The sequence below is a fragment of the Elephas maximus genome, chromosome 1, assembly GCF_024166365.1.
Source record: "Elephas maximus indicus isolate mEleMax1 chromosome 1, mEleMax1 primary haplotype, whole genome shotgun sequence".
NCBI lineage: Eukaryota > Metazoa > Chordata > Mammalia > Proboscidea > Elephantidae > Elephas > Elephas maximus.
Window position 1 is genome coordinate 616,712 of NC_064819.1, and position 23,220 is coordinate 639,931.

At 39.1% G+C, this 23,220-nt stretch overlaps 1 protein-coding gene across 2 annotated transcripts in view; it reads left to right on the forward strand.

Annotated features, from left to right (window-relative positions):
* TMPRSS7 (transmembrane serine protease 7) overlaps positions 1–23,220 on the forward strand; it is a 55,623-nt gene that overhangs the window by 17,572 nt on the left and 14,831 nt on the right. For both annotated transcript variants that reach the window (XM_049875810.1, XM_049875818.1), the window contains 3 exons: positions 5,563–5,693; positions 8,335–8,447; positions 11,628–11,734. In XM_049875810.1, coding sequence (XP_049731767.1) covers positions 5,563–5,693; positions 8,335–8,447; positions 11,628–11,734 — 351 coding nt within the window. The remainder of the gene's footprint in view (positions 1–5,562; positions 5,694–8,334; positions 8,448–11,627; positions 11,735–23,220) is intronic.

Consider the following 23,220-nt stretch of genomic DNA (forward strand, 5'->3'; position numbering starts at 1 on the left):
TCTTAACCACTATGCCACTAGGGTTTCCTCCTGTTCTCAGGGGAATGTTTTCAGCTTCTGTTAAGAATGTCGTTGGCTGTTGGTTTTGTATAGATGCCCTCTGTTATGTTGAGGCATTTTCCTTGTATACCTGTTTTACTGAGAGTTTTTAGCAGGAATGTGTGTTTGAAGTAGAGAAAGTACATTTTCTCTAGTGTGTTAATATTAAAGTAGAGGGAATATATTTTCTAGTTTATTTTAGTATAACTGTATAAGCTGTGATTAATCTCTAGTCTTTGGAAAATGGCGCAGGTTCTGGTCAAGATATGGCTGAGCAGCCTGTTCCACTCTTAACATAACAAACACCCTAATACCTTGCAACATGTTTTCTCCTATTCACAATGGGTAATTGAGAGCTTGACATAACTAATGCCATAATGATGCTTTAAGTAATCTCTAAAAACATGTTTATTGCACCAGCTACACCAGTCTCATCCAGAGGGGTGCAGAGCTCTCTCAGCTCCTGTGGCCTTGGCCTCTCTTCTCTTCTTTGTTCTCTTGAGAAACAGCCTTCAGTCTGCAAGATGGCAGCTAGAAAACCTGCCTGGCACTTTTGATCTGCAGCTTTCTTTCTTGCTCATCTCAGTCAAAGTGGTCTTGGCAGAGAGAGATTCTTATGTAAGTTTTTTTTTTCCAGCCTGTTGCAAACATACAGATTAGAGTCCAGATGTCTGACATGCATATCTTTAGTTTAATAAAGAGTTTCTTGTAGTTGTTTTGTGATGTATAAGACCATCTGTGGGCTACGTGCTTAAAAGCATCAGGTAACCCCTGACCTTCCCCCTATAAAGCCCTCCCACTAGCTCTTTAGAATCAAAAAGAATTTGGGAGAGATTTTCCCCCTTCTGTCTCTTTTTTGTCTCTTGGAAACTCTATGGGGCAGTTCTACTTTGTCCTATAGGGTCAGTATGAGTTGGAATCGACTCGTCTGCAATGGGTTAATGGGTCTTTTGGATACCGGTATTCAATAAAGCCCTCTTGCTGCTTACCTCCTCCTGTCTCAGTTTGGCTTTGTGGCACATGGCTCAAATACACGATTTGCAGTAACCATGTTGTACTTTATCAAATGCGTCAATTGAAATGATCATGTGATTCTTTTCTCTTGTTTTTTTTTTTTTAAATGTGGTAGATTAAGTTGAATGTTTTTCTAATGTTGAACCATCCTTGCATATCTGATATGAATCCCACTTGGTTGGGGTGTATTATTTTTTTTAACATGATGCTGGATTCTATTGGCTAGAATTTTGCTGAGAATTTTCGCATCTGTATTCCTGACGGAGCCCTGGTGGCACAGTGGTTAAGAGCTTGGTTGCTAACCAAAAAGTCACAGTTTGAATCCACCAGCTGCTCCTTGCAAACCCTATGGGGCAGTTCTGCTCTCTCATAGGGTCCCTGTGAGTCAGAATTGACTCAATGGCAACAAGTTTGGTTTTTTAAAAAAATATATTAATGAGAGCTATTGGTCTGTAATTTTCTTTTTTTGTGCTGTCTTTGCCTGGTTTTGGTATCAGGGTTACACTGGCTTCATAGAATAAATTTGGAAGTATCCCTGCCTTTTCTATGTTCTGAAATAGTTTGAGTAGTACTGGCACAAGCTCTTCTCTGAATATTTGGTAGAATTCTCCAGTGAAGCCATTTGGGTCAGGGCTTTTTTGTTGTTGTTATTGGGAGTTTTTTTTTTTTTTTTTTAATTACTGTTTCAGTCTCTTCTCTTGCCATGAGTCTGTTCAGATTTTCGACCTCAGTTTGTGTTAGTTTAGGTAGGTAGTGTGTTTCTAGAAATTTGTCCATTTCCTCTAGGTTTTCAAATTTGTTGGAGTATAGTTTTTCATACTCTTCTGTTATGATCCTTTTTATTTCATTTGGGTCTGTTGTAATGTCCTCATTTCGTTTTTTATTTGGGTTATTTGTGTCTTCTTGTTTTGTTTTTCTGTCAATTTGGCCAATGGTTTGTCAATTTCGTTGGTCCTCTCAAAGAACCAACTTTTGGTTTTGTTGGTTCTTTCTACTGTTTTTCTATTCTTTATTTCATTTATTTCTGCTCTGGTCCTTTTTTTTTTCTGTTGGCTGTGGGTTTCTTTCACTGTTCTCTTTCTTTTTGTTCAAGTTGTATAGCTAATGTTTTGATTTTGTCCCTTTCTTCTTTTTTGATGTGTACATTTATAGCTATAAATTGACATTTGAGCAGTGCCTTTGCTGTGTCTCAAAGGTTTTGGTATGATGTGTTTTCATTCTCATTTGATTCTAGACATTTTTTATTCTATCTTTGATTTCTTCTATTAACTGGTAGTTTTTAAGCAAGGTGTTATTCAGTTTCCATGTATTTGAATTTTTTCCTTGCTCTTCCTGCTGTTAATTTCTATTTTTATGGTGTTGTGATCAAAGAAGATGCTTTGTATTATCTCAGTATTTTGGAATTTGTTGAGAGCTGCTTTGTGGCCTGAGATGTGGTCTATTCTGGGGAATGTTCCATGTATGTTGGAAAAGAATGTATACTTTGCTGCTGTTGGGTGAGGTGTTCTATATGTCTGTGAGGTCAAGTTGGTTAATTGTGGCATTTAGATCTTGTGCATCTTTTTGGGTTTTTTTTTCCCTAGATGTTCCGTCCTTTACTGAGAGTGGTGTGTTGAAGTCTCCTACTATTATTGTGGAACTGTCAGTTTCTCTTTTCAGTGCTGTTAGAGTTTGTGTTGTGTATTTTGGAGCCTCGTCATTGGGTGCGTAGATATTTATTACGGTTATGTCCTCATGTTGGATTGTTCTTTTAATCGTTATATAATGTCTTTCCTTGTCTTTTATGATTGATTTTTTTTAAAGTCTATTCTATCTGAGATTAGTATTGCCACTCCTCCTCTTTTTTTGTTGTTGTTTGCTTGATATATTTTTTTCCACCCTTTGATTTTTAATAAATTTATGTCGTTGTTTCTAAGGTGTGCCTCTTGTAGACAGCATATTGATAGGTCTTGATTTTTTATCCATTCTGTCCCACTCTGTCTCTTTATGAGTGCATTTAAGCCATTTACATTCAGTGTGATTATTGGTAGGTGTGAGTTTATTGCTGTCATTCTGTAATCCTTTTTATTTGGGTGCTGTTTTTGTTGTTGTTGTTGTTCGTCTTTCTCTCCTGTGCTGAATTCCTTTTGTTTGTGGATTTTTTTTTCTTTTCTTTCATTTTTGTAGATTTTGTGTTTACTGAGACCTTACGTTTTCCTTCTTTATTTTGATGGGTAGGCTTGTTAACTTTTTTTGTCATTACTTTGAAATTTACCCCTATCTTTCTAAGTTTAAACTTGTCTTTTATTACTTGATATCACCTGGACTTCCTCTCCACCTGTCCATTTGAAATTTCTATACCTATACCATTTATTCTCTGTTCTATTGTTCTGATGTTGTTGTCTCTGGTTTTCTGTCGTAAATTTTTTAGTTTTGTATTATCCTTGAGAGTTCATTACCTATGTTGTTCTGGCTGATGTCTTGCATCCTACATTCAGGTTGTTGTCCGATATTGTTGGTTCTCTAACTGAAGTACTTCCTTTAATAATTCTTGTAGGTTTGTTTTGGTTTTTACATATTCCCTTAATTTCTGTTTATCTGGAAATATCCTAATTTCACCCTCATACTTAAAAAAAAATAAAAAAATAAATTTTTTTTTTTTTTTTTTACTTGAGTGAGAGCTATCCAGGATATATTATTCTTGATTGGCAATTTTTTTCTTTCAAGGTTTTATGTATATCATCCCATTGTCTTCTTGCCTACACGGTTTCTGCTGAGTCATCAGAGCTTAGTCTTATTTTTTCCCCTTTGTATGGGACTTTTCGTTTTTCTCAAGCTGCTCTCAGGATTCTTTCTTTGTCTTTGATTTTGTTGAGTGTGATTATGATATGCCTTGGGAATTTTCTTTTGGAGTCTATCCTATATGGCACTCGTTGAGCCTTTTGCATGATATTAAGGAAGTTTTCTTTCAGCAAAAAATCAATGATCCTCTTTGTGTTTTCCGTTTTCTCCCCCTATTCTGGAACTCTAATCACACACAAATTTTTGCCTTTGATTGTATTCCACATCGTTCTCAGAGTTTCTTCATTCTTTTCTTTGATTTTTCCTCTAGGTGGTATCCAAGTATTTGTCTACAATTTCACTGATCTGTCTTCCACTGTTTCAAATTTGCTCCTAAATCCTTCTCTCCATTTCTGAAATCTTGTTTATCTTTTGGATTTCTAGTTGCTGTTTTTGTATGATTTCCAGTTGTTTGTTTATTTTGACATTTTGTTCCTGTATTATTTTCCTGAATTCCTCCATTGCTTTGTCTGTGTTTTCCCTGGTTTTGTCTGTATTTTCCGTGATTTTGTCTATTTTCCTTACTACCATCTGTGTTTTCTTTCATCTCTTGGACAGCCCTGAATATTAGAGTTTTGAATTCCCTATCAGGTAATTCCTGTGCCTTTTTTTCTACCAGAAGGTCATCTGGTATTTTACTTTGGTCACTTTCTGGAGTCATCTGTCCTTTTTTAAAATATGTTTTGATATTATCTGCTATATTCAGGACATGCAGAAATTATTTTCTCTGTTTATTGATTATAGATTTATTTGTCTCATCCTCCTTTTTTGTTTTATTTTGTTGTGTCTGGGCAGGTGGGCCGGGAGTGCCTTGTTGCTTGCTCATCTATGGGCACAATACTACTGACCACCTTGTCCAGGTGGGCGGGGCTGGTTGCTCAGCTATGGTGCAGCAGGACAGGTCTAATGGGGGGAGAGAGGAGGGGATGGGTCATTTGCAGCATGTACGGGGGCAACGGGGCTGGGCCAAGGGCAGTGCAGGGTGGGGTCTGGTGGTCCACACTGACGTTGATCGGGGGCATGGCACTAGGTGCACAGGCATGATAGGCAGGACAGAAGGGAGCGGATGTGATGTGTAGAGCTAAGCAGATGAGAGAAAGAAGAGACAGAAGCAAAAAAAAAAAAAAAAGCAAAATAAAATGAAGGAAAAAAGTATATAAAATGGCAACATGGTAGCATTCAGTGGGTGAGTGTGGGGCAGACACGGTGAGGCTTTGAGCTGGTAGCTCTCTAGCCAAGTGGTGCTTTTTGGCCTGTTGAGAAGTGGCATCGGTGGCACACAGGGCTAGGTGGACAGGAGAAAGGAAAGGAAGGAAGGGAAAGACAGAGAAGAAAAAACAAACAAAACAACAACAACTGAAAAGAAATGTGGTGCTGGGAGAGCTAGCCTTTGGGACACGGGGTGGCAGTGAAGTAGTGGTAAGCTGATGTCTCTCTTGCTCTCAATGAGGGTCCAGTGATGGCCATCCAGGAACACTTTTAAGTGGTAGTTACTGGATGAAAATTTCTGTGCCTCAGCTCCCCTCTATCTGTAGTGCCCTGTGGCCACTCACTGATGAAGACTTAGCTGACAGTGTCTGATTCACAAGAACTATAATGGCCCAGGAATTAAGGAATTAGTGTCAGATAGAGGCCCACACCTCAAATCACCTATTACTTATGTACTTTTCTTCTGTTATCTGGTTTCAGAATCTGTGAACCCACAAGAACATTAATGTCATTTGTTTCCACAAATAATCTCATGTTGGTGACGATTAAATCTCCTTATATACAGAGGCTGTCAGGAATCCGTGCATATTTTGAGGTCATTCCAGAACAAAGTAAGTCACCCTCAGAAATATTAGTTACGACACTCTAGCCTTCTCTTTCCTGATACTGTGCTGTCATACTCGTTGTCTTAGTAAGAGGCCCTGACTCAGGGTCCAGTTAGAAGAGAGAGATCTTATCCATTGTTACAGAGAGAATTTAGTGTAAATACCTGCTAACAGTATGAAGTTGTTAAGGAGGTAACTCAAAAGACAAAAAGAGGACTGTGAGGTATCTGGGAAGTAAAAAATGGAGGAAGCAGCTATCACCTCATGGGCTGGGGAAACAAAAGGAAAAGGTTGGAATTATTAACATTTAGAGCTTGATGGTGGGTTTCTGTAGAGTGAAACGCAGGCCTCTGAGGAAGGGGTGCTGCTTGGCTGGTGCTAGCATCTTTGAGTTAGAGGTGGGCACTAATAGATCTGAGACCTAGACCTTTGAGGAGTGTATGCCAGACAGCTAAGGCTAGTATCTTTGCCATCCAGTCAGTTCCAATTCATGGTGACTCCATGTGTGTCAGAGTAGAACTGTGCTCCGTAGGGTTTTCAGTGGCTGATTTTTTTTTTGGACATAGATAGCCAGGCCTTTCTTACAAGGCATTTCTGTGTGTACTTAAACCATCAACCTTTCCATCAGCAGTCTAGGTCATTAACCATTTGCACCACCCAGGGACTATGGTATCTTTAAGGTAGATGAAATAAAGTGAAAGTTGGAAAAACTGCTACAAGATCCAGCTCTGCTATAGGAGGGAAGTGCCTCTGCAATGTAAAGAAGAGTTGCTGGGTTGATGATCACAAGCATAGGAGACAGACAGGAAGCATTCTTTCTCCTCCAGCCTCCTGGTCTCCCTTTAAACCCACGACTCATAGCAACCCTACAGGACAGAGTAGAACTGCTCCATGGGGTTTCCAAGGCTGTAATGTCATCAGAAGCAGGCTGCCGCATCTTTCTCCCACTTAACCACTGCACCACCAGGACTCTTAGCCTTTCTTTAGTGCTCTTCTTGGCAGATCCTAACAGGCAGACAGGTAGCAAAGGAGAAAAGGAGAGCTGTAGTTTGCAGCATCACAAAGTGGAGTAGAGAAGGTTGGGCGTAGAGCTGAGAGACATTAGCTCAGTACCTGACACACTAGGCTGTCTCATGAATTCCCATTCATAGTAATCCATGTGAGTGCTACCCTAGAAAGGTCTTCGTGAAGCAAAACACCTCAGTCTTTGACACTGTGCTTTTCAAGTTTTCTGTCATAAGTTACAAGTATAGGGAAGAAGCAAAATCCAGAGGATTAAAGGCTTTTTTTGAGGTCAGACAAGGAGCAAAAAGGAACTTTACTTTCATTTCTCTCTTTTTTGAGTCGTGTTGGTGAAGTAAAACAACACAACACAAAACAAACCAGAAAGAGCTTTCACTAAAACTCTTAGCCTTTTTGTAATACTTGTTGCCTTGCGACTGGTCAAATCTCATAGATCATGTCTTGGGAAATTGTTAATGAGCCTTAACAAAGCCAAAGGAGTCAGAATGGGAGATGGAGTGAGGAGGGAAGAGGATTTGGCGTAAGTAGATGGTGATAACTCTAGGTTCATCTACATTTTAGGGAAGCAGCTTATTTTTATAGGTTTTCTCCTTCAAATTATTAGAAAACCAAATAAAAATGTGATTATTTATTGAAAAAAATTGAGCTAGATATGTGGGCTGCAGCTGGGTAGTAAATATCTCTAACTCAACAGTTTAAAATATGGCTATCTCAGATGTATTGTACTAGATCTGTTCACTCATTTGACAAATATTTATTGAGCATCTACTATATCCCAAGTGTTGGGGAAATAGCAGTAAACAAAATTGACAAAAATCAGTCTTTTCAAGGAATTCACATTCTAGCAGAATGATGACTGTATTTAGATGTCTTATTTAGAAAGAACAACATGCTACGTATGTTGGGCACATTTCTTGAACAAAATAAGCTGAGAGGTTTTTTAAATTTTAAACTATTTTTTTAAAGAAAGGAATAACATCCTGCAGATATTTGTCCATAAATACATGGTTTGAAAACAAATCTAGAAGGTGAGAATAAGTCTTTTAGCTGTACATCTGTAGAGTGCTAGTCTTAGCTAGGGCTGCTGTAAAAAATACCACAAGTGGGTGGCTTTAAAGAACAAAAATTTACTTTCTCTCTAGTTTTGGAGGCTAGAAGTCCAAATCAGGGCATTGGCTGTAGAGGAAGTTCCTTCTTCTCAGTGGCCCCTGGCATTCCTCAGCATTCTTTGGCTTGTAGATGGTTTCTCACATATCTCTTCCTGCTCCGTGTATGTCTCTGGCTATTCTGTTATCTTTATAAGACACCACTCAGAAGGGATTAGGTCTAGGACCCACTCTACTTGTATACGACCTTATTAACATAGCAAAGCAAAACCCTATTTCCAGACAGGATCATATTTACAGGTACAGGGGTTAAGACTTCAACATATATTTTGGTGGGACACAATACAATCCATAACAGTGCTATTGTTTTCTTTAAAAGAAATTAGTTTAAATTCCAAAATATATATAAGCATGTTGATCAAGGAAGTGTACCTTTGTAGCTGAAGGTGTATATGTAGTGTATTTGCCATGGTCTCAACGACTGCGAATCATGTGTCTTACTGGATGTTTTTTTTCAGAATGTGAAAACACAGTGTTGGTCAAAGAAATCACTGGCTTTGAAGGGAAAATCTTGAGTCCATATTACCCAAGCCACTATCCTCCGAAATGCAAGTGTACCTGGAAATTTCAGGTAGTTGAGTCTTACCTATATCTTAGAGAAATATTATCTTATTTTTAGTAGCATTATATTTTTGAATTTAATCATCACTTTTTAAATTACAAAAAGAATGTTAGTTAATTTTACAAAATTTAAACCTTATTGAAATATATTACCTAGAACAGTAAAGTTCCCCGTAATTTTGACCCTCTTCCCACAAATCAACTGCTCTTAGCAGACTGGGGCTTATTTTTCCAGTTTATTGTTTTATTTTGTATTAGAAATGCAAAGACATAGTTTCAGATATCAAATAATTTACTTTATTATGATAGAGCTTAGTCACCAATTTTTATTACTTCACCATCATTGTAATAGAAACAATTAAGAAGTAATAAATTGTATTGTTCTTATTAGCTGCCACTGAGTTGATTCTGACTCATAGAAACCCCATGTGACAGAGTAGAGCTGTCCCATAGAGTTTCCTAGGCTGTAATCTTTACAGGGGAAGATTGCCAGGTCTTTTCTCCTTTGGAGCTGCAGGGTGGGTTCGAACCGCCAACTTTTTGGTTAGCAGCTGAGCACTTAACCATTGTACCACCAAGGCTCCTTATACATTGGATTACCAAAAAAAAAAAAAAAACCCAAAGCTGTTGCCGTTGAGTCGAGTCTGACTCCTAGCAACCCTATAGGACAGAGTAGAGCTGCCCCATAGAGTTTCCAAGGAGCGACTGGTGGATATGAACTGCCAACCTTTTGGTTAGCAGTCATAGCTCTTAATGACTATGCCACCAGGGTTTCCATAAATTGGATTAGGCAATATATATTTCAATTGTATAAGCAAACCAGAGTGCAGATTTATATAAAATACCTGCTTCTCCTTCTGGTGCTAATTAGGGTTTTCCTGCCTTTTTTTTTTTTTTTTTTTCTTTTCTCTCTTTTTACTATTAGGATGAAGACTATTTTTCTTTTGCTGACTATAGTATAATATGAGGATAGGGTAAGAGGTCACCTTTGTTCTTTCACATATCTGTATAAGATCATTATTATGTAGGATAGAAATTAGGGTTAAGTGACAAGCAGTATATAGTTTGCATTCATTCACCATGTAATTGCTGAATGTTCACTGTGTGCCAGGCACTGTTCCAGGTCCTGGGAATTCATGAGATCAGACCAAAAAAAAAAAAAATCCCCTGTGCTCATAGAGCTTACATTCCAGTGGGGAGACAGGCCACAAATATCTAAAGCATATGTAGCATGTCACATGGTGGCAATGTATAAACTTTCACCTAAAACACAATAAAATATTAAAAAAAAAAGTTAACGGAGGACTCATGCAACTGAAGTTTACACAGCAAACTGGGTTCCCATTTAATAATTTTTATAGAAATTGTTCCTTGACATTGGTTACAGATTTCACAATGCGTCAGCATTCTCGTCATTTCCACTCTGTTTCCTCTTTTTCCATTGATCTAGCTTCCCTTCCCCTCCTTGCCTTCTCATATTTGTTTTTGGGTAAATGTTGACTGTTTGGTCTTCTGTGGTTAATTGTCTAAGGCAGCACATTCCTTATGGTGATATTGTTTATTTTATAAGCAAGCTATGATTTGGCTGAAAGGAGACCTCTGGGAGTGGCTTCAGTTCCAAGTTAAAAGGGTATTTTAGGGCGATAGTTTTGGGGTTCCTCTAGTCTCTATTTGGCTGCCAACTTCTTAAGGTCTCAAGGCAGCAGAAACTCAGGGCCTCAGGTAACTAGTGAGTCTGAGAGTAGAAAGAGGGAACGAAGAGAAGATAAAAAGAAAGCTGGAGGAAAATCGAGGGAAAAACATCAAATCTCTGTCTTTTCCTTCTGTCCAAAAAGCAGATTTCTTTTATTGGGTTGCTACATTAAGAACGAGAAAGGCATGATTTCCAAAAGCTCTGTCAAATGTTTGAAATTTGTTGGACATTAAAACAAAAAAAAAGTTAATTCCATGATAACCCTTGAAGGCTTAAAATGGAAATCTTTAATGTTGCCATGATTAAATTTTAGTCAGACAAAAGAATACGGGGTCACTATCTGTTTCCCTAAGGGTTGAGGGTCAGAAATTCTGAGGAGGAAGAAGGTGTCATAAGGGAAAGAGCTCCCCATTGCAGGAGCAGAGGTTGGGAAGGGGGAGACAGGAGGCACTGGGGGCAGAGATGTCAGGTGACGGGACTTCCCAGAGGGAAGTTTTGTCCTCCTCATGGTGGAGATTCTTGGAGAGCTTTGAGCATTTTGAGAGTATGCTTCTGTGATGGAAACCTGGGTAAACCAGTCATTTGTCATCTGCAAAACAGCTTTGAATTTATTAAAAACAATAAAGAATCAGCTGACTTAGGTGACAAAAATATTTACTCATGTCAGGAGAAAACCTTTTTTACACAAAAGTTGGTTACTATCTTCCTCAATCCTTCTTAGTTCCTGGTTCTGTTTCCAAATTTACCAAAGAGCAGTCAAACCCCTTTGCAAACTCACTTTTGGCTGCTTGTAAGGTCTTACTTATCTGAGAAAGATTAACTCTTGCTTGGGTTTAAAGTCCATCTGATTTCTTTACCCAGGTTCTCTTATCTCTTCAACAAACGCTTATTAAATGTCTGTTGGGTGCCAGGCACTGTAAGGACACACAAGGATGTGTGCTACCTAGGCAGCCTCTCCTTTTGTTTGATCTCTTCTGATCAGACCTAGGCGTGAAGCTTCATGCATTCTAACTGCAGACCTTTTGATTAGCAGCTGACCTCTTAAGCGCTGTGCTGCCAGAGCCCCGCCTTCAGGGAAACACAGGTATAATACCAAGAGGAAGCTGATTCATTTGTCCTTTATCTAAAGAATCTGAGTAATGCTTTAAATAAAACGTCATTATTTTCATCGAAATCGGAAAATACACTCATTAACCACAGGGCGTTTTCAAAGCCAACGCATTTAACAGGAGGAAACTGAAACCCAGAGATGATCTGATGTGTCTAACATCACCCAGGTTAGCCTGAGGCCTCACAGCTGCCCCCCAGCAACAGGCTCCCACTCTGCTTCTCCAGCATGCTTTCCAGCGGAGTTGGTCTACCCCACCAAGGGCCACAGGGCATGAGGAGTCAAACACCCTTAAAACAATGGACAAGTTCTGAGTGAACCAAGAAGTCCTACCTGAAATATGTCCCATGATTGAAACATTTTTCTGACTTAATGTTTGTTTTTCACAGACTCCCCTGTCAACACTTGGCATAGCACTGAAATTCCATAACTATTCAATAACCAAGAAGAGTTTGAAAGGCTGTGACCATGGATGGTGGGAAATTAATGAGCACATGTAAGTGGTTTCCATATGTGAGGAATCTGATTAAAAGCCTTCCCCAGAGGTTCACAGCCTGGATTCCTTGTCCTTAAAGACTTGGTGCTTTGCTATTTACTATTTACAGACGGGAAACCCTGGTAGTGTAGTGGTTAAGTGCTACAGCTGCTAACCAAAAGGTCGGCAGTTTGAATCCACCAGGTGTTCCTCAGAAACCCTATAGGGAGGGCAGTTCTACTCTGTCCTGTGGGGTTGCTATGAGTCAGAATTGACTCGACTGCAATGGGTTTTTTTTTTTTTTTTTAATTTACAGATGAGGAAACCGAGGATCACAGGAGTTAACTAATTTGCTGACAGTCACTCAGCTAGCAAGTGATTGATCCAGGATCGTCCCCAGGTCAACTTATGGCTCCCAAGTCTCTGCTCCGACACTGTTCTATGTTGTTGGGATGTGGATGTGCACATTCTATACTTTACAAAATAGGTAGAAAAAGCCTTTCAAAGCATGGAGCCATGGGGGGAAATAGTAAATAGGGATACTGGTGGTGCAAAAGTTAGAAACCATTAGCCAATTCTATGCAGCAGGAATCCAAAACCAAACCAAGCCAGTTAACCAGCGAGTTGATTCTGACTCATGGCAACCCCATGAGTTGCAGAGTAGATCGGTACTCAATAGGGTTTTCAGGCTTTGAACTTTCAGAAGCAAATCACCAGGCTTTCTTCTGACGTGCTTTGGATGGTGGATGGGTGGGGTCGAACCACCAACTGTTTGGTTTGTAGCCAAGATCTTAACTGTTTGCGCCAGCTAGGGACACATCTATGCAGTAGAGAGAGGCCCATTTTGGCTTCGCTGGATCCCCAACCTGGGACATGAGTTGAAGCTGATCAGAAAAAGACAGAAATCTAGGTGTCTGGGCTTCCTGAATTGATCTAATAGGTACTCACTCTTACCCTTACTTTATTTCCTAGTTGTTGTTATTTATTTGCCCTTAAATGTACAATAGATACTTCATCCAGCAAGAGAGGATACTCGGCTTTGGTTGCAGAATAGCGTCTCAGTTCACTTTGAAATAAGAATACTTCTGAGATTAAGGACCTGCCTGCTAATTCTTTGCTCATTGCTTTTCCATGAGACTGTTCCTTTCTAAATAATGTTCCAGAACAATCTTCTTTCAGTTCCTTCAGATGTGTAGATGATCCTGTCTTCTTTCGAATAGGCCCTATCTGATTGAAAGGCATTCTTAGACCAATTATTAAGACATAACTCAGGACCACACTTGCCTTTTTGGGAGTTCTTGAATCAAGAGTCAGAAGACCTGGGCTCAAATTCTAGCACTGTCATTTAGTAGTTACATTAATTTGGCCAAATTGTTTAATGTCTTTGATTTTCAGTCTGTAAAATGGGTAATAATTCTTCCCTAATAATAAGTGTTTTATTTTATTTGATAAACAGTTAACAAAATAATACATACCATACACCAAAAAATATAAGGACCCTGGTGATGCAGCGGTTAAGCACTTGGTTGCTAACCAAGAGGTGCGAGAGAAAGATGTGGCAGTCTGCTTCCATAAAGAACACAGCCTTGGAAACCCTGTGGGGCAGTTCTACTCTCTCCTATAGGATCGCTATGAGGTGGAATTGACTTGACGGCAATGAGTTTGTTTTTTTTGAGTCTATTATTAATATGATTAAAAGGTAGGCTTTGTGAATGACATTAGATTTTCTTTTTACTATAGAATGAGCCTCAAGGCTTTAAGGATACTGCATGTTGATATTTAATTACAACAGAGATCCAGAAAACAAGTATTTACAAATCTTTTCTGAAGCTATATGCCAAAGATAGAGCTGTGCTTTGAAAATGAGATACTACTTTTTCCCTAAGTAACAACAACCACCCATAAGGTACTGCTGCTTGTGCCTAAGCAATGTTAGGAAAGCTGTCTGCCCCCGACAATCTCCATGCAGGCCTCTTCTTTGTCTTGTGGGCTGACTGAAAGCCTCTCAGATTCCTCTGATGCTAGTTGTACCCTCGGGGTTTACGAGGCCAGAGTTTCCCAACATCCCTTCTTTTCATCTAAAATGGAAAGGCTCTAATTCAATGAATCCTTCTGACGCCTTGCCGAGGAGTAAGCCTAAGGGAATTGGGGCTGTAAAGGGGAAGGAGGAAAAAGTACCCTGATCCAGGAAGACTAGTGATCCTCATTAGTTCAGTGAACTTGGGGGTGGGGTGTGTATGCTCAAGGGAGCTGGGGTGCACTGCACGTATGAACCCTAAGGAAATGGACAGGTTTCCTACAAAGCTTTTGCAGAGCAAGGCTCCAGAGGGGCAGATTGTTTGGTGTGCTACAGAGTGCTAGGGTTTAGTATCGGGTGGTGGTGGGTGTTAGCTGCTGTCAAGGCTGCCCCAATTCATAGCGGTTTCCTGTGTTACAGAGTAGATCTTCTCCATAAGGTTTTGTTTTTGTTGAGAATATACACAGAAGAACGTACACTAGTTCAATTGTTTCTACACGTACAATTCAGTGACGTTGATTACTTTCTTTGAGTTGTGTATCCATTCTCAGGTTCTTTTTCTGGATTGTTCCCCCCCAACCCCCCCAACATAAACTCATTGCTCCCTAAGGTTCCTATCTAATTTTTCAAGTTGCTGTTGTTACTTTGATCTCATATAGAAAGTTCTTAAAAGAGCATAATGCTTGAGGCAGACATTTTTACTAGTTAAGCTAGACTATTGTTTAAAGAAGACTTCAGGAAGTACTTTTGGCTTAACTAGCTTAACTTGTTTTGTTTTAAGAAGATTTCAGGGGATATTTTTGGTTTAAGGTTTAAAGATTATCTCAGGGCAATAGTTTCAGGGTTTCACCTAGCCTCCGTGGCTCCAAAAAGTCTGGAGTCCATGAGAATTTGAAATTCTGTTTTGCATTTTCACCCTTCGATCAGGATTTTTCCTGTATATGGCACCATCTAGTAGTTCTGGTCTCGTGGAAAAGGAGGTGGTTGTTCATGGACGCAATTTCATTTTCTCCTGTTCCTGACTCTCCTTCTTCCTCTGTTGCTTCAGGCAAATAGAGGCCAATTGTTGTGGCCACTTGCAAGCTTGTAAGGGCCCAGGGACTTTGCAATGAGTTAGGATGTAGGAACAGAAGCACTAAACACAATATTAGGCCAGTTAACTGGGATGCCCCATGGAACTATGGCCCTAAACCTCCAAAGGATCCAAATCCCATAATGTGTTTGGTTGTACATAAACAGCTTTTGCAGCTACTCTTTTTTTGGTCATTGTTGTCAATATATCTATCGCACTTTTGCCAACTCAACGTTTAACAGATACACAACTTATTGACCAAAAAAAAATCACCTTGATTAAGGGTAGGGTTGCACAGCCAATTATTTTAACTTATTGACAGCAACCCTACCCTTAATCAAGGCGATTTTTCCGTCATAGTTAACCCCTCTTCACTCCCCACCTTCCCACCTCTGGTAATCACTAATAAATTTTGGCTTCCATACGTTTGTCTTGTCTTTTTATGTAAGTGAGGTCGTGCAATATTTATCCTTCTGTGAGTGGCTTATTTTGCTCAGCATAATGTCTTCAATTTCCATCCATACTGTTGCAAGTATCAAGACTTGATTTCTCCTACTAGCTGAAAAGTATTCCATTGTATGTATGTACCACATTTTGTTTATTCATTCATCTGTTGATGGGCATTTAGGTTGTTCCGAGCTTTTGGCTATTGTGAATAACACAGCGATGAACATGGGTGTACAGGTCTCTTTTTGAGTCTCTGCTTTCAAGTCTTTTGGTATACCTAAGAGTGGAATTGCTGGGTAATATGTCATTCTGTTTTTAGTTTTTTAAGGAACTGCCACACTGTTTTTCACAAAGGCATACCATTTTGCTTTTCCACTAGCAATGAATAAGGGTTCGAATTTCCCCACATCCTTGCCAGCATTTATTATTTTTTTCTTTTCTTTTTACTATTGTACTTAAGATGAAGGTTTGCAGAACAAACTAGCTTCTCATTAAGCAATTAGAATACATATTGTTTTGTGATATTGTTTACCAACCCCGCGACATATCAACACTCTCCCCTTTTCAACCTTGGGTTCCCCATTACCAGCTCTCCTGTTCCCTTCTGTCTTTTCATTCTTGTCTCTGAGCTGGTGTGCCCATTTAGTTTAGTTTTGTTTTGTTTTATGGGCCTTTCTAATCTTTGGCAGAAGGTTGAACTTCAGGAGTGACTTTGGTACTGAGTTACAAGCATGTTCGGGGGCCATACTTTCAGGGCATACTCTCAGGGTTTCTCCAGTCCCTGTCAGATGAGTAAGACTGGTTTTTTTTTTTTTTTTTTTTTTTTTAAGTGAGTTAGACTTTTGTTGTAAATTTTTCTCAAGCTCTGTCCGGGACCCTCTATTGTGATCCCTGTCAGAGCAATCAATGGTGGTATGCTGGGCACCATCGAGTTATGCTGAACTCAATCTGGTGAAAGCTGTAGTACTTGTGGTCCATCAGTTATTTGGACTAATCTTTCCCTTGTATCTTTGGTTTTCTTCATTCTCCATTGCTCCAGATGTGGTGAGACCAGTGGAGTATGTTAGATGGCCGATCAGAAGCTTCTAAGACCCCAGATGCTACTCATCAAAGTACAATGTAGAACATTTCCATTGTAAAAGATGTTATGCCAATTGAGCTAGCTGTTCCCTGAGACCATGGTCCCCATAGCCCTCAGCCCAGAAATTTGATCTCTTGGGGAGTTTGGAAGTGTCTATGGATTTTCTATGACCTTGCCTTGGACAGGTTGTGCTGGATTCCCCAGTATCGTGTACTGTCTTATCCTTCACCAAAGCTTCTGCTTACTTACTGTCTTTTTATGGGTTTTACATTCCTACCCTTCCCCTCCCTCGTAACCATCAAAGATTGTTTATTTTTTTGTGTAAACTTTTTTTATGAATTTGTCCTTTTATGATTGACTCATTTCATTCAGCATAATGCCCGCCAAATTCATCCATGTTATGAGATGCTTCGCAGATTCATCATTTTTCTTCATCTTTGCATAGTATTCCATTGTGCATATGTACCATAGTTTGTTTACCCATTCATCTGCTGACGAGCATCTAGGTTGTTTCCATTTTTTTGCTGTTGTGAACAGTGCTACAATGAACGTGGGTGTGCATATGTCTATTCATGTGATGGCTTTTATTTCTCTAGGATGTATTCCTAGGAGTGGAATTGCTGGATCATATAGTATTTCTCTTTCTTGCTTTGTAAGGAAGCACCGTATTGTTTTCCAAAATGGTTGTACCCTTTTGAATTTCCACCAGTAGTGCATAAGAGTTCCAATCTCCCTGCAGCCTCTCCCATGTTTTTTTTCTGTTTTTTAATTCGTGCCAGTAATGCCAGGGTGAGATGGAATCTCATTGTGGTTGTTTTTTTTTCCTCTCTTTTTTTTTTTTTTTATTGTGCTTTAAGTGAAAGTTTACAATTCAAGTCAGTTTCTCATACAAAAACTTATACACACATTGTTATGTGACCCTAGTTGGCCTCCCTATAATGTGACAGCACACTCCTCCTCCCTACAATTTCCCATGTCCATTTTCCATGTCCATTCACCCAGCTCCTGTGCCCCCTGCCTTCTCATCTCACCTCCAGACAGGAGCTGCCCACATAGCCTCATGTGTCTACTTGAGCTAAGAATCACACTCCTCACCGGTATCATTTTATGTTTTATAGTCCAGTCTAATCTTAGTCTGAAGACTTGGCTTCGGGAATGGTTTTAGTCTTGGGCTAACAGACAGTCTGGGATCCGTGTCCTCTGGGGTCCCTCCAGTCTCAGTCAAACCATCAGGTCTGGTCTTTTTACTAGAATTTGAGTTCTGCATCCCACTTTTCTCATGCTCCATCAGGGATTCTCTGTTGTGTCCCCTGTCAGGGCAGTAGGTGGTGATAGCCGGGCACCATCTAGTTCTTCCAGTCTCGGGCTGAAGGAGTCTCTGGTTTATGAGGCCCTTTCTGTCTCTTAGTGGTGGTCTTCATTCTCCTTTGTTCCAGGTGGGTTGAGAGCAATTGATGCATCTTAGATGGCCACTTGCTAGCTTTTAAGACCCCAGACATCACTCACCAAAGTGGGATGCGGAACGTTTTCTTAACACACTTTGTTATGCCAATTGACCTAGATGTCCCCTGAAATCATGGTCCCCAGACCCCTGCCCCTGCTTCTCTGTCCCTTGAAGTGTTTGTTGTATTCAGGAAACTTCTTAGCTTTTGGTTTAGTCCAGTTGTGCTGACTTCCTCTGTATTGTGTGTTGAACTTCCCTTCACCTAAAATAGTTTTTGTCTGCGGATATCCCTCTTCCTCACTGTGCAAATAATGTTTTCTTCTGTGTTTAAACTATTTCTTGAGTTCTTATAATAGTGGTCTCATACAATATTTGTCCTTTTGCGACTGACTAATTTCACTCAGCATAATGCCTTCCAGATTCCTCCATGTTATGAGATGTTTCATGGATTCATCATTGTTCTTTATCATTGGGTAGTATTCCATCGTGTAACATACCATAATATGATTATCCATTCATCTATTGATGGGTACCTTGGTTGTTTCCATCTTTTTGCTATTGTGAACAGTGCTGCAATGAACATAGGTATGCATATATCTATTCATGTGAGGGCTCTTATTTCTCTAGGTTATATTCCAAGGAATGGGATTGCTGGATCATATGGTAGTTCTATTTCCAGCTTTTTAAGGAAGTGCCAAACTGATTTCCAAAGTGGTTGTACCACCCTACATTCCCACAAACAATGCATAAGTGTTCCAGTCTCTCCAACACTTATTATGTTGTGTTTTTTGGATTAATGCTAGCCTTGTTGGGGTGAGATGGTATCTCATTGTAGTTTTGATTTACATTTTTCTAATGGCCAATGATCGTGAGCATTTCCTCATGTATCTGTTAGCCACCTGAATGTTTTCTTTAGTGAAGTGTTTGTCCATTTCCTTTGCCCGTTGTTTAATTGGGTTATTTGTCTTTTTGTAGTTGAGTTTTTGCAGTATCATGTAGATTTTAGAGGTCCGATGCTGACTGGAAATGTCATAGCTAAAAACTTTTTCCCAGTCTGTAAGTAATCTTTTTACTGTTTTGGTGAAGTCTTTGGATGAGCATAGTTTGATTTTTAGGAATTCCCAGTTATCTAGTTTCTCTTCTGGTGTTTGCGCATCGTTCATAATGTTTTGTATACAGTTTATGCCATGTATTAGGGTTCCTAGTGTTGTCCCTATTTTTTCTTCCATGATCTTTATCATTTTAGATTTTGTATTTAGGTCTTTGATCCATTTTGAGTTAGTTTTTGTGCATGGCTTGAGGTATGGGTCTTATTTTATTTTTTAGCAGATGGATACCCAGTTATACCAATACCATTTGATAGAGACTGTCTTTTCCCCATTTAACACACTTTGGGCCTTTGTCAAATATCAGCTGCTCATAAGTGGATGAATTTATGTCTGGATTCTCAATTCTGTTGTACCAGTACCAGGCTGTTTTGCCTACCGTGGCAGTATAATAGGTTCTAAAATCAGGTAGTGTGAGGCCTCGCATTTTGTTCTTCTTTTCTGGTAATGCTTTACTTATCTGGGGCCTCTTCCCTTTCCATATGAAGTTGGTGATTTGTTTCTCCATCTCATTAAAAATGCCATTGGAATTTGAATTGGGATTTCATTGTATCCGTAGAATGCTTTGGATAGAATAGATATTTTCACAATGTTGAGTCTTCCTATCCATGAGCAAGGTATGTTTTCAACTTATGTAAGTCTCTTTTGGTTTCTTGTGGTAGTGTCTTGTAGTTTTCCTTGTCTTTTACATCTCTGGTTAGTTTTATTCCTAAGTATTTTATCTTCTTGGGAGCTGTTGTATATGGTATTAATTTGGTGATTTCCTCTTTGAAGTTCTCTTTGTTGGTATAGAGGAGTTCAACTGATTTTTGTATGTTTATCTTGTATCCTGATGCTTTGCTGAGCTCTTTTATTAGTTGCAGTAGTTTTCTTGTGGATTCTTTAGGGTTTTCTGTTTATAAGATCATATCATCTGCAAATAGAGATTCTTTTAATTCTTCTTTACCAATTCGGACGCCTTTATTTCCTTTCGTAGCCTAATTGCTCTGGCTAGGACTTCCAGCACAATGTTGAATAAGAGTGGTGATAAAGGACATCCTTGTCTTGTTCCCGTTCTCAAGCAGAATGCTTTCAGACTCTTGGCTTTGTATAAATGCCCTTTTTTATGTTGAGGAATTTCCCTTCTATTCCTCAATTTTGCTGAGAGTTTTTATGATGAATGGGTATTGAACTTTGTCAAATGCCTTTTCTGCATCAATTGATAAGATCATGTGGTTCTTGTCTTTTGTTTTACTTATGTGGTGGATTACATTGATTGTTTTTCTAATGTTGAACCATCCCTGCATACCTGGTATGAATTCCACTTGGTCGTGGTGAATTATTTTTTTGATATGTTGCTAATTCTACTGGGTAGAGTTTTGCTAAGGATTTTTGGGTCTAAGTTCATGAGGGATATTGGCCTGTAATTTTCTTTTTTTGTGGCGTGTCTATGTGGTTTTGGTATCAGGGTTATGCTGGCTTCATAGAATGAGTTTGGGAGTATTCCATCCTTTTCTATGCTCTGAAATACCTTTAGTAGTAGTAGTGTTAACTCCTCTATAAAAATTTGGTAGAATTCTCCAGTGAAGCCATCATGGCCAGGGCTTTATTTATTTATTTTTGTGGGGAGTTTTTAAATTACCTTTTCAATCTCTTCTTTTGTTATAGGTTTATTTAGTTCTACCTCTGTTTGTGTTAGTTTAGTTAGGTACTGAGTTTCTAGAAATTTGTCCATTTCCTCTAGGTTTTCAAATTTGTTAGAGTACAATTTTTTATAGTATTGTGTTACAATTCTTTTAATTTCTGTTGGGTCTGTTGTGATATTGCCCATATCATTTCTTATTTGGGTTATTTGCTTCCTTTCCTGTTTTTCTTTTGTCAGTTTGGCCAATGGTTTATCGATTTGTTAAGTTGTTGATGTTTTAGATATACTTTGGATATTAGATTCTTGTTGCGTATACGTTTTCCGAAGATATTCTCCCAGTTGCCAGCTTATCTTTTCACTTTTTTGGTAAAATTTTTTGATGAACAAAAGTGTTTACCTTTTATGAGGTCCTATTTATTTATTTTGTCTTTTGTTTGTGCTTTTGTTATTATATTAGATAATTCATTGTTAAAAGCTAAGGCCAACAGTGTTACTCCTGCATTTTCTTCTAAGAATTTTATGGTTTTAGTTTGCACACATTTAGGTCCTTAATCCATTTTTTAATTTGTTTTGTGTATGATGTGAGGTGGATCCTGTTTCATATTTCTGCATGTGGAAATATGGTTTTCCCAACACCATTTATTGAAGAGGCTCTTCTTTTCTCATCGAATGGACTTAGCACCTTTGTAAAAAATTAGTTGAACGTAGACGGGTTTCTTTCTGGACTCTCAATTTTATTCCATTGGTCTGTGTGTGTTATTGTTATACCAGTACAATGCTGTTTTGATTACTATAGCAGTATAATATGTTTTAAAATCAGGAAGTATGAGTCCTCATACTTTGTTCTACTCTTTCAACATTGCTTTAGCTATTTGGGACCTCTTGCCATTCCATATAAAGTTGAAGATTGGTTTTTCAATTTCTGTAAAGAAGACTGTTAGAATTTTGATTAGGATTGTGTTGAATCTACAGATCCCTTTGGATAGTATTGACAACTTAACAGTACTAAGTCTTTGAATACATGAACGTGGGATATCTTTCCATTTATTTAAGTCTTCCTTAATCTCTTTCAGCAGTGTTTTATAATTTTCATTGTATAAGACCTTCACGTCCCTGGTTATATTTAGTCCTAGGTATTTTATTCTCTTAGATGCTGTTGTAAATGGAATTGTTTCCCTAATTTCCCTTTCAGATTTCCTATCACTGGTGTATAGAAACCCAATTGATTTTTGTTTGTTGACCTTGTACCCTGCAGCTTTGCTAAATTTCTCTTTTAGCTCTGGAAGTTTTCTTGTGGACCTTCTGGGATTTTCTATATATAGGACTGGGTTGGTTGGTGGGTATATATAGGATCATTAAAATAAAAAGCAAATAGAGATAGTTTCACTTCTTCTAGTCCATAGGGTTCTCATTGCTATAATCTTTATGGAAGCAGGTAACCAGGCCTGTCTTCTTTGAAGCCATTGAGTGGATTTGAACTGCCAGCCTTTCGGTTATCAGCCAAGCACAAACTGGTTTTGCCACCCAGGGTCCTGCACTAAGTGGACTTGGGTCCAAATCCTGGCTGTGTCTACTTTCTATTTGAACTTTAACAAGTTACTTCACCTCTTTGTGTCTCAGCTTTCTTATCTGTCAAATGTTTGTGCATGTAAACTGACCCTTGCTGGTTTTCTTCAGTCTCTCACTCTTCTTACTTTCCATAAGCCACCACCATGCCTCATTGCATACAGTTTCACTCTAAACTCTAGGCTAAACATGGAGGCAAACATCCTTTTCATCTTGTCCCACCCTTAACATCCTTAAGTAAGGCTCATCTTTGCAAGAAAAGTAAAAATTTTAATAGAGAACACAAAGAAAATGATTATAAATCACAGATAACATACTAATCACCATGTTTTCAGAACACAGGATTCTGATCTCAAGATGACCAATTAGAGTAGATCCTGACCCTAAAGTCTTGGCTTTGCTTTTAGGTGCCCGTCAGACATTGGCTCCCACTTGGCCTGGTGGCCACCTGGAGCTTCTAATCTCTTATTCCTGTCCTAGCATCTGGCCTATCAGCCCATCAGGTACCGAACTTCAGCCAATTGCAAAAGATTATTCCTGAATGATATGTGAATGCTTTCCTTCTTCAGACCTTAAAATCATATTACCTACATGGCCCTTTGCTGAATGTCAGTGTTGGATCCATGGAACATGAGTAGCTCTCATGCCTGCTTCTGGGGACCTGGAGTGACTGGCACTCAGAGTGTCCTCCAGTGAAGGACATCACCCCTCAAGCCTCATGTCTGGTTCCTGTCCTCCTTTGAGACCTGCAGGATTCACTTGGGGAAGAATCTCCCCCATACAGGGCGGCAGCCTAATTTATCATTGTTGTTGTTAGCTTCTCTTCAGCCAACTCATGACGACTTTACGTATAATAGAACAAAAATGTTGCCCAGTCCTATATCGTCCTCACAATCACCAGCATATTCAAGTCCATTGTTGCAGCTACTGACTGTGCCAATCCATCTCACCAAGGGTCTCCCTTGCCTTCGTTGGCCCTCTTCATCAAACACGACATCCTCTTCTAGCGATTAATACCTCTTGATGACATGGCCAAAGCAAACAAGTTGGACAGTGTTCTGTTGTGATCCATAAGGTTTTGAATGGCTAATTTTTGGAATTAGATCCCACTCCTTTCTTCCTAGTCTGTCTTAGTCTGGAAGCTCCACAG